The following is a 20,483-nucleotide window of genomic DNA, read 5'->3' on the forward strand; positions in this document are numbered from 1 at the left end:
CCACTAAATACCTGGAAGGCCGTACAATTAATTATATTGAATGGCACTGGCGGATCCAGGCTTGCGTTTTGGGGGGGGGGGGGGGGGCAACTCATGCAGGAGCCAAACCTAGGGTACCCCCAAATCCTGTTTTCTCATCGGATTTAGGCCACTTATTTTTCGTCACAGCCCTGACACTATGATTTTTTTTTTAACTAAAAAGAAAAATATATAAATGGTAGCCCACCCGACCCATGCCTTTATATTACTTTGTAAACACTTACCATTGTTTTTATCGACCAGTTAAAGGGATCCTCCCACCTTAACATTAGATTTGAGCTGAGATAGCCAAAATGGGGTCCCTGGCTCACAATTATCGGTTTCGGCACGCACTCACAACATCGAGAAATGCCTTAAATCGGAAATATTGAATTTCAAAATTGTAGCATTTTGATTCAGAGGGGCTAATGCTTTTGGATACCCCTCTGAATGTGTGACGTCAGCGGAGATCTAATGGTTTTTTAATATTTTACTAAAACGTTTGGTAGCATGCGGTGGTATAGGCTGCTTTGCGCGCAACAAATGCCGCACTTTCAAATAAAGTCGCTAGGAACAGTAGCGGATATCCCAAAAAGTAAACAAAAACAAAAGTCTAATCTCTTGAAAACCGGTGAATATTTTTCGATAAAATTTGGTAGATGGGGCATTCCACGATAGATCGTACCACTTTTTTCCAATTTGACACCCTCATCTCTCGGAATTAGACGAGAATTGGACTCAGGGGTAATCAGGGGCTCTGAATCCACCTGCAGGTGGATAACAATTTCAGGCTTATCAGATAAGTATTTTTTGAGTTATGGTGTATAACATTTTTTGGATCTTGCTTTGCAGCGCTAAGTTTGGCGGGCTGTGACTCTAAGACGGATTATTCAAATGCCAAATGTTATATAACATTGAACTTGTAATGAAACAGAGATTAATATGTATTTTTGAAATTTCGAAAAATACGCTATTTTTGATATATGACATATCGAGTTTTCTTTCGTTTGTATTTTTTGGACTTTGGGACCAATTTTTTTTGAATTTTTTATTTCTTTAAAAAAAATATTTGGCTTATTGTTAAGGAGCATGCAAAAAATTAGGAAGGTGTTCTTTCTATAAATGTATTTATTTTACGTCACGATAACGGTTTCGAATAGTGATTTCGGGAGGGGAGCTTACAAATGGCGTGGTAGCTGCCTAGTGACATCAGGGGTTACTGAAATTTCAATTTAAGTCTGAGTCATCTGAAAAAAAGTGAAAAGAGGGTTCATTCAACCCTCTTTCCTATAAGCGCGAGGGTGAAAAAGGCTGTTTGGTTCTGACATTGTTTTGGACGCCAATGACCATAGCTGTCCGAGATGAAAGTTACAGGACGCATACATGGTGTCCTCCAGAGGTCTCACAACTTGTATATCTGGGAATTTTTCAAGGTTACATGAGGTCAGGTCGGTCACGTGACATCACTGTTATAAATCAATGGGGAAACATAAAAACTGTTATTTTGGCGCCGAGAATGATCTAAAACTATCCCACGTACATGGTATCGTGATTTCATGCACTCCTTGCAAAGTCCAATGCTTTACTTTTGCATTGTTAACCTTGCGTGACGTCATTTATGACGTCACTAGGGTCGTACGAGTTTTTCTTCAATAACTCCCGATCAAATGGAGCTAGAGAGTCGGGAAAGCCACCAATGGACTCGGGAAGACCTTCCGAATCGAATGATATGCCATATGATACCCTTTGCCCAGCTTCATGACCTGAGGGGCTATGACCTGACCTTGACCCGAGGTCAACTACTTAAGTTGACCTTACCCTAGCAAAAAGTATACCATTGGATGCACCTGAGCTAGGCGAACACAATGATGCCAAAATCGCGGCTCTGCGGCCATTTTTTGCGAAGTTATTTACTAAAAACCGAACCCGTAGCTTCAGTCACGTGACCTGACCTCAGACGCTACCGGTTAACCTGAGACCTTAAAATCGGGTACCAATCGCTGCGACTTGTAACGGCACACACGCTCGCTTTTTCCGCGAGGCTCTAGCTCTATTAGAAGCGAAACGGCGTGCTGGGGTCGTATCAACCCCTCCGAACCCATTTTGTTTGCGGGAAAATGAGGAACTTATAGAAAGAACACCTTTCTAATTTTTTGCATGTCGATTTGCAATGACATGAAGATTATTTTGAAAAAAATAAAAATGTGAAAAATTTTGGTTCCAAAAGTCATTAGAGGCAAATGAAAAAAGATTAAGGTTTTTGCTCAACAATGAATTTTTTTCTTTGGAATTTTTAAATAGTAATATTAATTTTTGATTCAACGCAAGCTTAGTGTTGTTTACTTTTTGTTGGTTGCTTTACCCGTTCTTGAGTTATAGGCCATCAAACTCACCGTTACATACCGAAGTTAAAAAAATGTAATGCAATATAACTCAAAAAGTTTTGATCTGAGACGTCTGATATTTCGCCAGGCGTCTTTGGGGCCTATGATTACCCCTAGAACCGATTTTTATTAAAATCTGAGAGATGAGGGTGACGGGCCTGGACCTGGTACGATCTATCGTGGAATGCCCCAGATATTCGTTTTCGCCCTTTCTGAACCTAGCGACATCACTTTCATGCCAATTCATTAACTTTTTTGAAGGTGGGAGGGTCTCTTTAACCCGCTTCGAGTCAGTGCTTGGGTCCCTTTGCGGGCCGGGAGGTGGTAAAACAGCCCTGTCTAACTCGGCTCCTGGGCCACGCCCTGATTGAACTATGTTTCATTATCGTTTGGGGGAGGGGGAAAACGGGCCACTTTAGGCCTCTGGGAAGGGGTCATGACCCTAAATGCCCCCTCCCTGGATCCGCCAGTGTAAGAAGAGACCATTGGAGCTGCAGTTGGGTACCTCAGACATCAGGGTACGCCCTCAGATGTATGTATAGGACTCGCATGGAGACCTCTTATGCTATAGTGTACTGAAAGGACCCAAAGGAGCCTGTCTATATGGGCTCCCGGAGATAGACGTGGGCCCTCAGGAGCCCGCCAGAGCCCCAATGAGGGATAAGTGAGGGATACCAAGTGCCTGCAATTGCATATTGCATAAGCCATAACGCCTTTACAAATCAATATATTATGCATCAGTGGCAGATCCAAGGGGGGCCACATGGGTCATGACCCCCTTGGTTCCCGGGGGCACCACAGGCCTGTCAGGGGCACCACCGGCCTAGTAGGGGCACCACCAGCCCGCCAGGGGCACCACAGGCCTAGCAAGGGCACCACGGGCCTGTGAGGGGCCCCACAGGCTTGTCAGGGGCACCCCAGGTCTGTCAGGGACACCAGAGACCTGCCAGGGGCGCCGCCGGCCTCGCAGGGGCACCATGGGCCTGTCAGGGACACCAGAGGCCTAGCAGGGGTACCACAGGCCTTACAGGGGCACCACCGGCCTTGCAGGGGCACCTTGGGCCTGTCAGGGGCACCACAGTCCTGTCAGGGCCCAGGGGCACCAGCGGCCTAGCAGGGGCACCACAGGCCTGCTAGGGGCACCACCGGTCTAGCAGGGGCACCATGGGCCTGTCAGGGGCCCCACCGGCCTCGCAGGGGGCACCACCGGCCTCGCAGGCATCACGGCATCACGCAGGGGCACCTTGGGCCTGTCGGGGGCATCACGGGCCTGTTGGGGGCACTTTAGGCTTGTCAGGGGCACCACAGTCCTGTCAGGTCCCAGGGGCATCAGCAGCCTAGCAGGGGCACCCTAGGCCCGCCAGAGGTACAGCCCACCGCTAAAGTAATGTAGGGTTTTACCAAACTCAACGGTTGGCTTTGACTGGCGATTGTTTAATGCGAAGTGATTGAAAAGAAGATGTCAATAGCTAAAGTTGCAGCTGCAAGGGCGACGATACATATAAGCTACATTCAAAGTTTCATTGTAGTCTGGCTAATCGTTTCTAAGCTTCAGAAGCAGAACATACCCATGACTGAAACCCCACATTACTTCTGCTGTGGACTGTACCACAGGCCTGCCAGGGTCCAGGGGCACCACAGGCCTATAGCAAGGGCACCACGGGCCTGTCAGGGGCACCTCAGGCTCCCGTGCCCCCCCCCCCCCAGATCCGCCAGTGATGCCACACCACGCAAAACACCGCCAACTACCAGCTGCCGCGCCATAAACACGTGCCAACTGCCAACAACAGTCTTTTTTTTAAGGTCGACTCCGCTCGCGCAACTTTTGACTAACCCTCACTGCTACTATATTGCTTCCATATTATGCTGTGGAAAGCTTTACTTCACCAAGTGGCTAAAAACCTCCATCAAGGTATATTTTCTTAGCAATTTTTCTGGCGTTTTGGGGGGGGGGGGCCAAACAGGCCACTTTAGGCCTTTGGGGGGGGCCATGGCCCCCGTGGCCCCCCCTGGATCCGCCAGTGTTGAATGGGCAGAATCGAGATAAGTCCCGATCCCCTAAACAATTGCACTGGGATCAATGAAGCGAAAAAAAACATCGACGCTAATTGAACAAAGAACGTTAAATACGCGGTGTCAATTCAAAGAATCACAGCGTTTCAGGAGCTATGGAAATGGCTGTCCAAGTTCGTGACACGCAATCTTACACGCATAACGAAGGAATGCTGTTAGCCGGTGGAACATAAATTAAAGTGTCATGTAATTTATGTTTTATGTACATATTGCCACGAGCTTGTAATCCTAAAAATTGCAGGAGCACGTACCAAAATCCTGCATAGATCTAAAATATCCAGCAGTATGAACGAAGTGCGCATATTCACGCAATCAAAGCCAATTTTCAGAAACATAACGACCTTCAATTAACCCAAACCACTCCGTACATGACCTCTGCACCGCCATTACTCCATGTAGTAAACCCACTCAAACACTCAAACACAGCCGCTGTTGGGTCGAGGGGTCAAAGGCACCATACGGTACCGGTTATTTACTGTGACTGGGGTCGACCAATCTCCCCCCCCCCCCGCTTTCCCACCGACCTGTGTGGTCACCGGAACATGCCCCGTGGCCACGAGTTTGGGTGAGGGTGGGGGTCAGGGGGAAGGGGCGTGTTGTGACCGTAGTTAGGCAGCTACTCGGCTGTGTGTATCGGTCACTGGGCGCGCCCTGCAGCAGCATTCTCCGTGTCAATGTCTACTTCCGGTGTCACTGTGTTTGTGTCCGTGTTTGCTGAATGTCAATGTATTTGTGTCTTTGTCAGTCGAATGCCATTGCTTCTGTCATTGTTATCGCAATGTAAATGTGTCTGTATTGGTGGCAGGCAGCTGCACATAATGGTTTTAGTAAAGTTTGCGTGGTTGGCACGAGTGTGCCACTATTGTTTTTGTGTCCATTGACATATACCGTCTTTTTCTATATCCGAATGTGTCTATGTCCGTCGGCTGTCAGCTCAAAGCTAATATCCGTATCATTGCCAGTATTAGCTTCGGTGCCGTTTTTTGCGAGCGTTCATATAATGCTGCGACGTCAACAGGTCTGATACAAATCTGACAGGTCTGTGTCAATGACCGTTCATAACGCATCTGTGTCAGTACCGGTGTCTTAGTGTCGCTATCAGTGTCAGTGTCAGAATCAGCGTCAATGTTTCTGCCAGCATACATATAGCCCAGTCTTGCGGCGCCCCACAGTTCTCCGATCGCATCCGTGTATGCCTATTCCCGCGTATATACCACGCGCGCGTTTGTGTGCTGTTTGGTCCAAGGGTAACCACGGAGTCTTGGCCCATCAATACTGAGTCCGGTGGTCCGCCGAACGGCGGCAGGGCCTCCACTGGGTCGGCGACGGGCCTAGAAGGCGGTGGGCGTGAGAAAGGCAGGGCGGTAGCAGAGACAAACAGAAAAAAATCAGGGCACGAGAGAAGTGGAGGAAGGGGTAAAGCAGTGGTTGGTTGAGAAAAGGAGACTGAAAACAGGGAAGGTGAGTCACTGATGTCTGTGTTTAAATAAAGTTTCTAAATTTATTACTTAAATGAAGTTGGCTTGCATCTTTTGTTACATTCTAGATGAGAAGACGACACATTAAAAAGATTTAAGTACATTAACATTAAGTCAGCTTATGAAATGCAAGATTCGAAGGTGGCTAAGTATCACATTTATCGCTAAGTATCATCTTGTTCATCCTTGTGGATCCACGCGGGTACAGATGGCAGGGGTCATATTTACGAATAAGAATACTTGTAAGGGCAATTTTAGAGGCAAGAATAATGCTGCCAATTTCGGTATTCGGTATTTCGGCTATTTCGGTATTTTAGTCCAGACCAGAAATAGAACCAGAAAATGATCGCTACGTTTGACCGGATGTCTAAATATATGAAGGGACGTGAATTAGAAATATGTATTACACAAATGTAGACACGTACTGATCCCAGTGAAAAAGCAGAAAAAATATCAACCCTTTCTCAGCCCGCTGACAGTCGCGACGTATTCTCAGGTTCCGCTCACGATCATTTCACCATGATCAGCCTGGTTGGCTCACGACGGAAGCGTGAGCAGCAGCGACGCGAGCAGCAGCAGCGAGAACAGGAGAGCGAGAGCAGCTCCGGCAGCAGCGAGAGCGAGAGTGAGAGCGAGGAGTCACAGGACGAGGAGGGCCAGAAAAAGTACCACAACATCTGCAAGGATAAGGTAGCGTGACGCGTGTGCTTTTATAACGCAAAAAAAAAAAACGAAATCGGATGCAGATAGGCGCATCCAGAAAGTTGGTCTTGGACGCTGCGGGGAGGCATTCCTCATAAAAACTTCTCCGAAAAAAAAATTACACCAGATAATGCAGGATATATGCAGATTGCAGGCATTCTGTTGTCTTGATATCGTGATCTAAGCCATTAATGTCAAGCTATCAAACAGCCAGGACAAACTTGACAAATCAGCTCATCATTTTTCAGGCGAACACCAAGGAACAGAAGGAGAAGAAATAAACTCAGAATGCGGGAAATGAAGACAGCTTAGAACTGTCGGACGACTAATTCGGCCGCCCCTCCACCGGGAGTGGGATGCCTTGTTTTCTTCTCTACAGAAGCGATTCCATTCGGGTGAAACAATTTGCATGCACTAACATCAAAAGGTGCCGAGCGCTGCGCTGTGAATGAAATATATGGATATATGACAAACTTTTTTTGTTTTTGTTTGCTGGAATGGTTATGGCACAACTAGTTCGGGCACGGGCAATCACAAACATCCCAAAACCTAACGGTCAACAAACCACGAAGTTCCTCAGCATGCAGCAACCAAAATGTTGATAAAGTTGTGTTGATCTACATCTAAACTGATCTTAAGTTGTGTGTTGATCAGTTGTGAATCTACCCTATTTTCGACAAAGTTGATCTTACCAAACCCCCTCTTCCCTCCCAAATATCCTTCCAATAATAACAACGCTATTTCCGTGAGCGACATGCGACATTTCTGTGGGAATCGTGCATCCCACGCCATTTTCGATGAGAGGTAGAACGCCATTTTCGTGGGAGCCGCCCATCTGTCATGATTGTCAATCGTGCAGCGGGGGCGCGGGGCTGGGGGCGTAGGTCTGGGACGGTGGACTGTGCCGAGGTTTTGAGATTGCGTAGTTTCTCCTAAGCGGGTGAGAGCAAAGGGCAGAGGATGGAGCCTCCATTAGCTGCTCTGCTGGTGGTTTTAGTCAGTGTCTCTCTAGCAGGTGAGGTCTCTAATGTTCAGATACGTAAGTAGCTGTCGATGAAATAACTATACTACCTACGCCGATAACAGTGACAGTATAGAGAGATACGCATACCTAAATGTTTCATGTTTACTCGTATTGGATCATAGCAATGACTTTTATATTCTCTTTATATTTCATGTAAGCTGTGTGAATATTAGCATTTTTAATGCTCCGATAGTTCGATGCTATACCGGCGACGGACGTTGTTTCCTGCAAATTCAAAACGCATCATAGTGCAGTTTCAACGTGTCTAAAATAGACAAGTTTCAATGAATGAAACGGGCAACACAGCTAGCGCGGTAGGCCATAGATATAGACGACATCTACTGACGCCACTGACGTCCACCGCCACATCAGCTGACGTGTGCTACGATGACGTGGGCTGTTTTACCACCGACTACCCGTGGAGTGACGTCAGAAGACCGTTCCCCAACCTTCCACAACCGCCCGAGGAAATACCCACCAACTTTTATTTGTATACGAGGTGAGGAGACAGGTTAGCAGTTATATAGCGAGCACATATGATATGCCAAAATAGAGACTGTTACCAAAACTTGGAAAGATAAGTATAGGGTACGAAAAAAAGAATAAAATGAATGATCAATGGTAAAAGATGATCAAATGATGATGTAGGCCTAGGTGCATGTTTCGAAATGCCTACACTTTTTGTATAATTTCACTAGACTTAAAGCAAGCGCAGATATCTCAACTATAGTTATCTCATAAAACACCATGGTGTGTCAAAAGTGGAAATAGCCGCCCGGCCTTAGTTCGCCAGCCTAGTCAATAGATGGCAGTACCACAATTTGGGCAGCGGATCGTGCAATTGACGTCAAATTTTCGTTATCTGCTAAGAATTGAATGACGGATCTTTTCATGCAAGAATCAAGTAAATCGGTCCACAACTTTTCTAGCAACAGAGATATGAAGTCAAACACTCTGCCAGAGCGGCGGCGCGGCGGCCGGCGGCAGCCGTTACGCGCCGCCTGGGAGACTGGCGGCGCTGAACGGTTCCGACTTGGCACTGCACTAAAAACTGTTGACTGCTTGGAATAGTTATTATAGCAAAATTTTCATTCAAGTGAGGAAGAACCAAGGGCAGGAAGTATGTATGCTTGTGTGCGTACTATGTAAGCCAAGAAACTGCATTAGGAGATACTCGCTAATATTAGATCCAGCCAAGTCCAAACGCATTCCAAGTGATGTGTTTCTGATGGGTCAACAATATTTATCGTTCGAGGGCGGATACAGTTTTAACAATACAAAAAATATTTTTGCACAGCTCTATTCCTTGAATAATTCTCTTCAACGCCTCATTCCTAGTTAAGCGAATTAGCCCACCCTGGTTGAATAAATAAGGCGATTTCGCCACAAGGTCGGGGAAAACCGACCGAAAACGGCCTCGCTCAACGTTAATTTGGGCATGCAGACTCTTAAAAACTCGCATTGGGCGGGTAGGGTTTCCCAGCTATTGGCTCCAAAACACCGTATTCGGCTCCCGAATACGTCCAAGTGACCCGCCTCGTTCCTAGTTAAGCTGTAATTAGATCAAGTGACTCATAGGGAGCGAAAAAGCGACAAAAAGCATGAATTTCCCTATGGCGGCGGGTTGCCGGGTTGCCAGACGGCGCACCGGCTATTTCCACTTTTGACACACCATGCTTAAAAATTATTTTAAAACATCGGCCGTTTCTGTAGGACCGTTCCCAAAAGGACGGCCATTTTCTACAACGGCACCACCTTCGGCGACTTCTCCGCACAGCGGGAGCGGACGACGTTCGTCATCCACGGCTTTCAGGGCAGCGGAGACGCCTACTGGATGATAGACATCAAAGATCTGCTGCTCCAGCAGGTCAGGGAACATGGCAGGGATGGGACAGGCTCATATTCTTGTCGGTGCTGGTAAAATATAAAACACGGCGCTACATTCGGACTCGGGAAGACAGATTTTAGATTCACGAGTTAGAATTTGTCTTATGTCACGATAGGGTCCAGCGTTTCTTTTTCCGAATAACGGAGTAGCAGGCCACTTTATTCTTGTTTATGCAAATTAAATTTGGAACTTGGCAGATATAACTTCCTTTTTCAGTACGATTACAACGTCATCCTGGTCGATTGGGCAGTCGGTTCCAGCATTCCCTACATTCAAGCCGCTGCCAACGCTCAGCTGGTGGGACGGCAGGTGGCGCTGCTAGTCCACGCTCTATGCGATATAGGTGGCGCTGCGGCGAGCGATTTCCACCTGATGTCGCACAGTCTGGGGTCGCAGGTGGCCGGATATGCCGGAGCCAGAATACCCGGTCTGGCCAGGATCACAGGTCAGTTGGCAGGTCATCTCCTAGAAAAACTTAAAACCTAACAACGTGACACCTGAAAAGATTACTGGAAATATCTCTTGAAACGTCACGAGCTTCTAACGTGACTCGTGACCCGTGACGATAAACGGGAACACGACCATACCTATATCGTTTCTGGGGCATTTAGGGTCATGACCCCCTCCGCAAGGGCTTCAATTCTCTAGACGTCATAATCTGCGATATAGGGAGAAAGTCACGCCTACTCGTACTCGTACATCTGTGCAAGTCCCAAAGGCCGTTTTTTTACGAAACAATCGTTAGCACATATAGGTACGGAATCTTTATCGTTCAGCACCTGTTGCCCGAACACATTATCCCAGCGTGTTTCCAACCGATGCCGACCTTCATAGCGACAGCATTGAGCTGAAAAAAGTATGCTTGTAATAGTGACAAAATGTAATATACGTAGACTATAGGATAATAGCTAATTAATGTGAGCTCTAAAGAGCACCACGAGTACGCTGACTAAATACTCTAGCGTGGATCACAGTTAGGTAGCTGGTAACCATGATTTCTAAACTCCTCCCATCTTTTAGTGGCCCATCAATGTTATAGCAACAAGAAACAGTCTCAAGGACCTGCTCTCAAAAATGAAGGGGAGCCCTAAAAAAATCGATCCTCACCCTAGGGCTCCGACGCTAGGGACCAGCCGGCAACTAGCAAAACTTAACACTCACCCAGCATCCCTATTCCCTAACCCACAGAACCCCTTAGCATCTATCACTTATCATACCATTTCGATCTCACCCACAGGATTGGACCCGGGCCAGCCGTATTTCGAGGGCACACAGCCGGAGGTTCATCTGGATTCCACTGATGCTGAGTTTGTAGACATCATACACACCGACGGAAGGGATCTACTGTATGTCGGCTTCGGGTTCCAGGGGGTAGGTACGGTGTTATAAAGGTGCGAACGATGCTAACATGAGTAATGTATTCTATATAGCACCGCTCAATAAATCCACCTTGGTGACACGGCGTTTTGGATTTATTAAGCGGTGGCTTTATTAACCGGAGTCGGTTGTGCTTCTATATGGAGAAATCCGAAAACAGCTCAAGTGGCCAGAATAAGTGGCTGGATTTATTATCCGAGGATTTATCAAGCGGATTCTATACTGTATTGATAGAATTTCAGGCACACATACATAGAGTGAAAATAACTGGCTTTTACATTAAATCCAATATGCATCGCGCATTGGAAATGCATTGGATCAGGTATAGTTGATGAAGGATAGGAACGTTTCTTTTTGTGTGTACCTAAATAATCACCGCTTTGATTGAATTTCAGCCCTGTGGAGACGTCGATTTTTACCCCAACGGTGGTAAAAGCCAGCCGGGTTGCGGCGATTTTGAGGCCAACGTCGCCTCCCTGATCTACGATCTGGAGACAAACAACATCGACGGTCAACCATGTCAAACTCGTACCACAATTATCATGTGGTATCAAAGTCTAGCTGACCGAAGCCGGTCGTTCACAAAATGGTATTTGCATCATGGTTGATCTATACCGAGGGCCAGAATGGAATTAAAGAAAATCGCTGAAAGAAACTCAACTAATATCAGACTAAATGCCATAAAAATATATGCTAAACACGATTAGTTCATTAAAATGATTTGAACGCATGTAATTAAAACAGTTTTCGTTTTGCAGAGATCGGTGGCATTTTCAACTGTCCACACGACAGATCTCACGAGCTGTTCATCGCCACTCTCACGGAGCACGAGTGTCCGTTCGTGAGTTTTCCGTGCAAAGATTACGCTGAGTACGAGTCGGGAGAGTGCCAGCGGCTGGACCGAGCCACCATTGGACGGATGGGGATGGACGCCGAGAAATACAACCTCAGCGGGAACTATTATCTGCAGACGACCGGCGACAATACCTCATTTTGCAGTGAGTTGTAACGGACATCAGGGTAAAAAACTAATTGAAATATGAACGGCTTTTCAATGTTGAATGCAAAGAAATGTTCAGAACACCAACCACTCTTTGATTCATTATTTATTTCTCACTTTCACGCCCGGTTTATTCATACCCGAGCATACGCCCGTTACAAACGGGTGGAACGCCTGCTAGTTAGACTAGCCCGCAAGGCAGACGTGCCGTGCGGGCTAGTCTATCTGTCAGGTGTTTCGCCAGCCCGCGCTCGGTGACGAGAGAAACTGGAAAAAGGGAAACTGTTTTTGGACGGCGATAAAGGCAGAAGCAATTAATTTTTCGGTTAGAACTTGATCAATCAACCTCAGCAGAATTCACCATTCACCACGGAAGATAAATTGCATTAGGTACCTACTGCTCTTGCCACTCAAGCAAATCGTTCCAAGCCACAAGGGCCCAAGGCATCCAAGACCCGAATCGTTAAAACTTCTTTTATCTTTGCTCTTTGTCTAAACTATTTGATCTGAGATTATTGGTAATGTTTTCCAGTGCACTACCTGGAGGTAGAGCTGCAGCTTTCTGAGGACCAGCAGGACGGCATGGGAAATCTGGTGTTTGTTATCGAGACAAACACCACAGCCTCAGAACGGCTGCTAGGATGGAGGTGAGGCATCTGTTCAAAGAAGCTTCTGATAAAAAGCGCGACTCAAAATGTCCTGCACTAATGCATCGTTTCCATAAATCGGTCTTGTTCTAATAGCTTTTTCGTGGCGGCTGAAATTGAGCCCTAATCATCTGTTGTAGGTAGTCATCACCGCACCGTTATATTTTTCAAGTTGAATTTGTAACGTGCTTCAATTGGCAAATGAATATATATTTGAAAATACATTTATTTTTAACTGTATTTCTTTTCTTCCACAGTTCTGGCACGAGCTGGTCGTCAGGAACCCAGCTTCGGACCACCGTGCACTCGCCCATTGACCCCGCCCAGATGACCTCGCTCAAGGTCACACTGCACGGCCAGGGGGCGGCCGTCAGCCCGCCCCTACTGCCCCGGGCGGTCAAGGTCACCCGGGTCGACAGTCAGCTGACTCTGACGTCACAGGATCTGTGCACGGAGACGGAGACGCTGCAGGATAAGGAAACCATGGTGCTCAGACCGTGCCAGGACTGATTTAACTAAAACTTGCCGCACCAGGACTTGCCGTTTGAGATGCGAGGCCTGTGAATGAAAAAGCTGTTTTTGAAAATATGTATAACAATATGATTAAAACGCAATGGATTGGCATACAAATAGCGCCGAAGGTCAAAACACGATGGTAACTTGCTTTCTTTCAAACGTAGCAAACCGAGCAAAACGTAGGCTACGCGAAATGTAACAATAAAGACGTAAATTCAAACATACCTATAAGCGATTATTCAAAAGACATCCACAAGACCAAGCCATGTCCACCTAGATCATGTCACCTGTTTTATCTTCTCCCAGCTGCGCCCACCTAATATAGTCAGGGTCACGCCCACCCCCGGCGTGGGAACGGTCCTGCTGTCTATCAGAGGTCGGTCTGTGGGAGGTCACCGGTCGGCAGTGGTGCCTCTGAGGTCAGTCGGGAGGGTTGGTGGTGAAGAGGGACACAGAGGATGAGGATGTTGGTGCCGGTGGTGACGGCGCTGCTGGTCGGAGTGGTGCGCACAGGTGGGTGGAATGGTGCTGGAATGATGGAATGGTGGAATGAATGAATGCTGGGTGGACGGAAACAATGTGGATTATTTGGTGGACTAATGCATTAATGGACTCGCAGGGTGGTTTAAAAGAATAAACGTTCAGAATCCAATACAATATGGCTTAGCTGAATTATGTTGTAAGTTAATGTTTGTTCGTTTCTTGGGTTTTCATGGCCTGCCGCTAATAAGTGATATTGGCCGAAGATTGCGAGATAAAACAATCATCTCGTAATTATTGTCATCACCTGACGTGTCCCACATACCACTGACGTCCATCGCCACATCAGCTGACGTGTGCTACGATGACGTGGGCTGTTTTACCACCGACTACCCGTGGAGTGACGTCAGAAGACCGTTCCCGAACCTTCCCCAGCCGCCCGAGGAAATACCGACCAACTTCTACCTCTACACTCGGTAATAATTCAGCGAGCTCATGCTACTAGCTAGTCAGGTCCAACATTGACCTATGGGGATGGTGAATAAATCAAAGAGCGCGGTTTCGGTTTTCTTTAAATAACTTAAACAAAAATGATCACAGAAAAAAAATGTTGCATGCCTCTAAGGTGCCATCGCATTTCTTTTTTTTTTCTAGCAACATCGAATGTTCAGTGTTGCATTTTTCGTCGGGGATATTAGGGTGGAAGTGTTGACCTTAGATCATGTTGAGGTCAAATCCGGTTAGGTCCGGCGGTTGCCCTCAAGTCAACTACATAAGTTCAAATGCGGACTGGTTATGTCGTTGGGATGCTGGTCGTTAGATGGACGAAACATATGCCTCAAATCCCCTATACCTTCACTATATATGCAACCCCCCCCCCTCTACTCCCCCTCCCTACAGGACGGTTCCCGAGAAGACGGCCATTTACTACAACAGTACGGAGCTGGGTGACTTTTCTGCACAGCGGGAGCGGACAGTGGTGATCTGTCACGGGTTTACCGACAGCGGCGAATCGGGATGGATGAACCGCGTCAAGGACCTGCTGCTAGAACAGGTCAGACGGACGCCTTTCTGCACGGGAGGGGGATGGGCAACTATTTCGTAGATTTATTACGCACGAGACCTGCTGCCGTAGCGACCAATATGTCAGATGGAAAAAGTATAGAGGTTCGCTTGTCTGTTGGTTCTATCACATAAAAAAGACAAAGTATGCCGTGTATCTCAACTTATGCAAACATATTTTCCATCCGATGTTATGCCTTATTCCCCGAGTGCCGATCGATAAGTAGACATTTGATAAGGTTTGTTTGTCGTAATGAGTAAAATACACCTTTTGATACGCTGGTTCAAGGAATGTTGGAAAAACTGTCTGGCAGTCAGGGGCAGTAAACATCAACCATTCAACGCAGTTCTCCTTTTTCAGTACGACTTCAACGTCATTCTCGTCGACTGGGAGGCTGGCGCAAGGACCCCGTATCTGCAGGCCACAGCCAACGCTCAACTGGTCGGCCGCCAGATCGCGCTACTGGTCCACACTCTGACCGATGTAGGTGGCGCTAGCGTCGCCAACATCCACCTGATGGCCCATAGCCTGGGCTGTCATGTCATCGGTTATGCCGGCGCTCGGATTCCGGGCCTGGCCAGAATCACAGGTGAGACAGATAGACTCTGTCACGCGATGACAAGATGAGGTTGACTTTCGCGCTTCATTGTTTGCTCACACTAGCATCGGTGCGACCGAGGTCAAATGGCGCATTGATATGATTTCCCGACTTTGACTCACCTTTTCTGATGTCCGACCGTCTGGTTCCGTAGTAACTAGTAAGAGCTTCAGTCTGCAATCATCTGACATCTCAGAAAGCAAAACGGTGTCTCGGTCTTCTGGCCACCACGGAGACACAGCGATTGAACTCGAAACTAGATAAATCACGGTTGCGCAAACGTGAAAATCCAACATTTCAAATGGCTAAATTTGCTGTTCGTCGTTCACATTTGCATTGGAATCCGAAGACGAGTCGTTCACTTGCTATCGCTCACCGTCAACCACTTTGGTTCACCAATCACTCTTGAGTCCCTGGACCCTGACAGCACTAAAACACCCATCACATCACCGTTCACCGTCACTCACACATATTTTATCACCAATCATCCCCGGAGGCCCTGGGGGCACTGTCTCGACCCTTACGCTCCCTGCAACTGCCATCAGCTGACTCGTCGGTCGTGCCCGTCGGTCACGTGACGATATCGCCCGAGGGCATGACACCGACCGCGCAGGCGGGGTGAGGAAAAACGTCTCGGGGTAATTAAGAAATATGAGATGTGTTGGTTCATATTTCAGACTTGGGGTTAAAAGAAAATTATGCTTCACACATGTTCTTTCGGTTTTAGTTTTTACGTTAACCTGCCTTGCAACGAAAGGCTTTATAATTATCTACCTACCCAGTACCCAACCCAATTACGTCCCAAGCTGTTATCCCGTTTTTGCTCCGCCACTGCAGGACTGGACCCGGCCCAGCCGTATTTTGAAGAGACCCAGCCCGAAGTTCATCTGGACGCCACTGACGCCGAGTTTGTTGACATCATTCACACGGACGGAAGAGACATTATCTATATCGGTATCGGCTTTATGGCGGTAAGAAGGTGCAAACTTACTTTTGTTTTATTTTATCCCGTGTAAACGTCTCGCAGACACCATGAATCCTACCGCATGATGTAGAGGACGATTGTATACCTAGACTGATTCAAGCTAGTTTTAATCAGCCCACCGCAGCCTTGCGATTTACCGATGCAGCGCACTTCATTTTTTTTTTCAGTCATGTGGAGACGTTGATTTTTATCCCAACAACGGTAAAAACCAGCCGGGCTGCGGCGACTTCCAGGAGAATATTCGGGCTCTTATCTACGATCTGGAGACGCTCAACATCGACGGTAAGTGAATGTAAACGGTTATGAAAATTGAAACGGTCACTTTCATGCGTGTGCTTTTATGATGATTTATCGGCAAAAGCATAGCTATACACAGTCGATTTCATGGTCGATCACAGTCGATCTGCTCAAACCGTACCAAAATTTAGTCGACAAATGGATTACAACGGAAGCTTTCGGTCGCGGTCGGGCAGTTTTCGGTCGCGTTGTTGAAATGCTCATCGTTGTCCCTTCTCTCCATTCGCCAGCCATCAAGGGTCTTTTCGGCTGCCCCCACGACCGCGCTCACGAGCTGTTCATCGCCACCCTCACGGAGCACGAGTGTCCGTTCGTGAGTTTTCCGTGCAAAGATTACGCCGAGTACGAGTCGGGAGAGTGCCAGCGGCTGGACCAAGCCACCATCGGACGGATGGGGATGGACGCCGAGAAATACAACCTCAGCGGGAACTATTATCTGCAGACAACCAGCAATAAGAGCTCCTTCTGCAGTAAGTGAATGGTCACGGATCATTGGTCAGCGACGCGGGATGAAATCAAAACTCAAAAGGCGATATAATTAGTCGCATTAATCAGATATCAAATGTCACTAGAGACGGATATTTGTTTACGATTGCAAACTACGATGACATGAGGCAATTTGATAAATTCCAGTGCACTACCTGGAGGTAGAGCTGCAGCTTTCTGAGGACCAGCAGGACGGCATGGGAAATCTGGTGTTTGTGATCGAGACAAATACCACGGCCTCAGAACGGCTGCCAGGATGGAGGTGAGATAAATAGATAATTGTTATAACAATTCTGAAATAATCCGCTATCATCCTCTTATACCTTTTTAATAAAACATGTTCAAATTTTACATAATTGTTCCTTTACGTAACATTCATGCACAAACCGTGTATTGCCTGATGAAGTGACGCATCACCATGGCCTTGTATATTATTCGTTAACAATCCTCCCTCCTCTTCCCCGCAGTTCTGGCACGAGCTGGTCGTCAGGAACCCAGCTTCGGACCACCGTGCACTCGCCCATTGACTCAGCCCAGATGACCTCGCTCAAGGTCACACTGCACGGCCAGGGGGCGGCCGTCAGCCCGCCCCTACTGCCCCGGGCGGTCAAGGTCACCCGGGTCGACAGTCAGCTGACTCTGACGTCACAGGATCTGTGCACGGAGACGGAGACGCTGCAGGATAAGGAAACCATGGTGCTCAGACCGTGTGAGGAGGAGAACGCATGAAACCATTTCGCGAAGGCATCTGGAAAGGCGAAATGAACAGTGTGGAACAACGATAATATCTATGCTTGTTGAAATCTGGAAGGGAATATTACGGTTAATCAATCAAGACGATCAGTTCCAATGCAGCTACTTGGCCTTGGGGTGCACTTTGATCTGGTAAAATAAACAGACCAACACAATGACTCTTTGAGCGATTGATGTATGTGCTGCTGTAGGTATTTAACATGTGGTTCTTTGCTTTGCTCTCGGTAGGTTATCGGCAAAGAGAAAAAAAAAATACAGTTTCGTAAAGTTACACACATTTTATTTTGAACCGTGACTTCATCTGTAAATAGTTACTTTATCTATCACAAAATAGGCCATAATCAGGCAATATGGTAATGCGAATACAAATATGCGCTCAGCGCTGTTCCTAGAGTTAGCGATCGCCAGCTTCAAACCCAATCTCTCTTCAAAACAAAGCTCACTTCTCGCCGGACCGCTCACAACCTGAACACGGGCTGCCGATTACGTCACGTGCTAGGTCACACACTGCACCCGCTACGTCACATGACAAGTCACATACTGCATCGCTAAGTCACGTGACAAATCTCACACTGCACCACACACCAGTTAGCAAGCTCAAAGTACGCCCCTCTCCCAACCTCGCACTTACCAGATCTCAGCTCTCAGCTTGACAGACTGCTTCTTTTCAAAGTGCAAAAGTCAAAACAACCCTGTAACTCCTTATTCGCCTGTGTAATTTGGCACGCGCTTCTCCTTGAACGCAGTGAGGCCCTCGATACGATCCTTGGTAGGTATAACCTGCGCGTAACACGCCTCTTCGACAGCCAGTCCCGATGCCAAATCCATCTGCATCCCCAGATTCACCGCCTTTTTCACCATTCGCACACCAACAGGCCCGTTGGGGAGGATCCTCTCGGCGATCTGAACGGCTTTCTGATACGCAGCGTCACCGGCGTCTGTTTGTGGTACAGCGTGATCGACCAGACCAATCCGCGCAGCTTGATTTCCATCCAAAACAGCAGCCGTGAACATGAGTTCCTTGGCGCGCGCTGGACCAACTAGTCGAGGAAGGCGCTGGGTGCCACCCGCGCCAGGGATGATTGCCAGCTTGGTCTCCACGAGGCCGAGCTTCGCCGAGCTTGACGCCACGCGGAGGTCACACGCGAGCGCCATCTCGAGACCTCCCCCAAGAGCAGCGCCGTCCAGTGCAGCGATCACCGGCATCGGCAGATTCTCCAGCTCCGACATCAGAGCGCGCGCGCGGGAAACAAACGGCGCCACCTCTTCCGGCCGCATTTTGGCGCGCTCTTTGAGGTCCGCCCCTGCGCAGAAGGCTCCCGGTACCAGGCTGCGGATGATGACGGCTCGCACTGTGCGGTCAAAGCGCACACTGCTCACAGCCTCTGTCATGGCGGCCAGAAGGCCGCGGCTGATGGCGTTCTTGGCGGCGGGTCGGTTCATAGAGATGGCCACGATGCCGGCCCGCTCGCCGAGCAGGTAGTCGACGCTCAGCTCCGTGGAGGCTACTGAAGAGGAGGCGCAGCGGAGACCAGTGGCCAGCCTCGCAGCCGGCGCGCAACAGCGCACGTGTAGCAGTGGCCGCAGCAGCATGTCGGCCAATGGATCTGGGACAGAGTTTAGAGGTTAATTCAAGCATCCTATCCATGATGTTTTGAGAATCTATCTCTTTTTCTCCAAAGAGCAAGAGTGAGCTGGAGCAGGAGTGTGAGAGACTGAGAAGGAGGGAAGGTGAGGAAGAGGAAAGGAACGCAATTATGTCAAAACAATCACATGACAATTATCAATACAAACAATGCCTGCCCCACGCACACCACACACCAGTCAACGCTTATGAAATTGAAATTAACATGGAAGTATAACCGACAGGTGACATCAATACACACTAATCTGAAATGAAAACAGTTACAAGACACTGACCAAATTAAGGGATTAAGCTAGGCCACATCAAAGACGCGGAACTCACAATGGGTGTAATTTGGTCATTTTTAATAATTGGAAGGGAAAAACTGCATTTTATTTTTGAAAAAAAAAATATTTATTTTAATAGCAAATTATACAAATCAAAAAGAAATCTTGGAGCCTTTCAAACCTAAGAACCTTAGTTTTTGGCCAGTACCTAGTGGTGGCGCCGCCGCCCTGTAGCGCCCAATCAATACCATGTCTTTTAAAGGATTTCTCTAAAAGAAATGCCAATGGAGTAAAAAGAAGCTAACTGCTAATCCTGCTTACATTTTGACAAGCACCAAAACAGTCTCACCTGCCTTTAATAGATGAAATACGATGAAAACAGATTACCCCAGCTCCTCGCCTATGTTTTTTTTTCTATTGCTGCATTTTACAATGCACAAGCTTGGCACAAGCTGCACAGTGCACACAAAGTGCACAAGACAGTAGTTCGTAACAGACGCGCAATATCTGTCAGCAACTGACCAGCTATTATACTGCTAAAATTTTCCACTAATGTATTTCACAGCAGATACACCGAATCACCGACTAAAAAAATGCAGTTTTCAAAAACCATCGTATATTAAGTCTGAGGGACTACCGAATTTCAGCTTTAATCTGTTTTTGAAAAAATATGGCACATGTAAAACAAAAACCGTGAGCGTCAGCCGTCAGGCCGTTTGAAAAAAAAAAAATATTTTGTCTTCCCGGCACACGCTCATCACGCGTGAGACAAATTATTGCGGCATTATCCAAGACTTATTTCG

General features: G+C 47.5%; 2 protein-coding genes across 6 annotated transcripts; one reads left to right on the forward strand and one right to left on the reverse strand.

The window, feature by feature from the left end:
* The first annotated feature begins 7,520 nt into the window (after positions 1-7,520).
* On the forward strand, positions 7,521-17,924 carry LOC122369986 (pancreatic triacylglycerol lipase-like). 4 transcript variants are annotated; one of them, XM_043345194.1, is made up of 15 exons: positions 7,582-7,670; positions 8,052-8,178; positions 9,393-9,546; positions 9,784-10,012; positions 10,805-11,942; positions 12,477-12,591; positions 12,849-13,620; positions 13,937-14,063; positions 14,488-14,641; positions 15,011-15,239; positions 16,086-16,219; positions 16,401-16,515; positions 16,761-17,000; positions 17,164-17,278; positions 17,484-17,924. In XM_043345194.1, the coding sequence occupies exons 7-15, from the start codon at positions 13,566-13,568 to the stop codon at positions 17,743-17,745; spliced, it is 1,431 nt and encodes a 476-aa protein (XP_043201129.1). In that variant the 5' UTR covers positions 7,582-7,670; positions 8,052-8,178; positions 9,393-9,546; positions 9,784-10,012; positions 10,805-11,942; positions 12,477-12,591; positions 12,849-13,565; the 3' UTR covers positions 17,746-17,924. The 4 variants fall into 4 exon arrangements, with proteins under 4 accessions (XP_043201132.1, XP_043201131.1, XP_043201129.1 ...); XM_043345197.1 differs by lacking the exons at positions 13,937-14,063; positions 14,488-14,641; positions 15,011-15,239; ... (3 more) ...; positions 17,164-17,278; positions 17,484-17,924 and having other exon boundaries at positions 7,521-7,670; positions 10,805-10,938; positions 11,340-11,454; positions 11,703-11,942; positions 12,849-13,329; XM_043345196.1 differs by lacking the exons at positions 12,477-12,591; positions 12,849-13,620; positions 13,937-14,063; ... (3 more) ...; positions 16,401-16,515; positions 16,761-17,000 and having other exon boundaries at positions 7,558-7,670; positions 10,805-10,938; positions 11,340-11,454; positions 11,703-11,942.
* A 107-nt stretch (positions 17,925-18,031) lies between these two features.
* LOC122369987 (methylglutaconyl-CoA hydratase, mitochondrial-like) lies at positions 18,032-20,212 on the reverse strand. 2 transcript variants are annotated; one of them, XM_043345199.1, is made up of 2 exons: positions 20,034-20,212; positions 18,032-19,376 (listed from the first exon to the last, which is right to left on the reverse strand). In XM_043345199.1, the coding sequence occupies exon 2, from the start codon at positions 19,360-19,362 to the stop codon at positions 18,472-18,474; it is 891 nt and encodes a 296-aa protein (XP_043201134.1). In that variant the 5' UTR covers positions 19,363-19,376; positions 20,034-20,212; the 3' UTR covers positions 18,032-18,471. The 2 variants fall into 2 exon arrangements, with proteins under 2 accessions (XP_043201134.1, XP_043201133.1); XM_043345198.1 differs by having other exon boundaries at positions 20,030-20,161.
* Between the last annotated feature and the right edge of the window lie 271 nt (positions 20,213-20,483).

The sequence above is a fragment of the Amphibalanus amphitrite genome, unplaced genomic scaffold (genome assembly GCF_019059575.1).
Source record: "Amphibalanus amphitrite isolate SeventyFive unplaced genomic scaffold, NRLGWU_Aamphi_draft 001088F_arrow, whole genome shotgun sequence".
In the NCBI taxonomy this organism is placed as follows: Eukaryota; Metazoa; Arthropoda; class Thecostraca; order Balanomorpha; family Balanidae; genus Amphibalanus; species Amphibalanus amphitrite.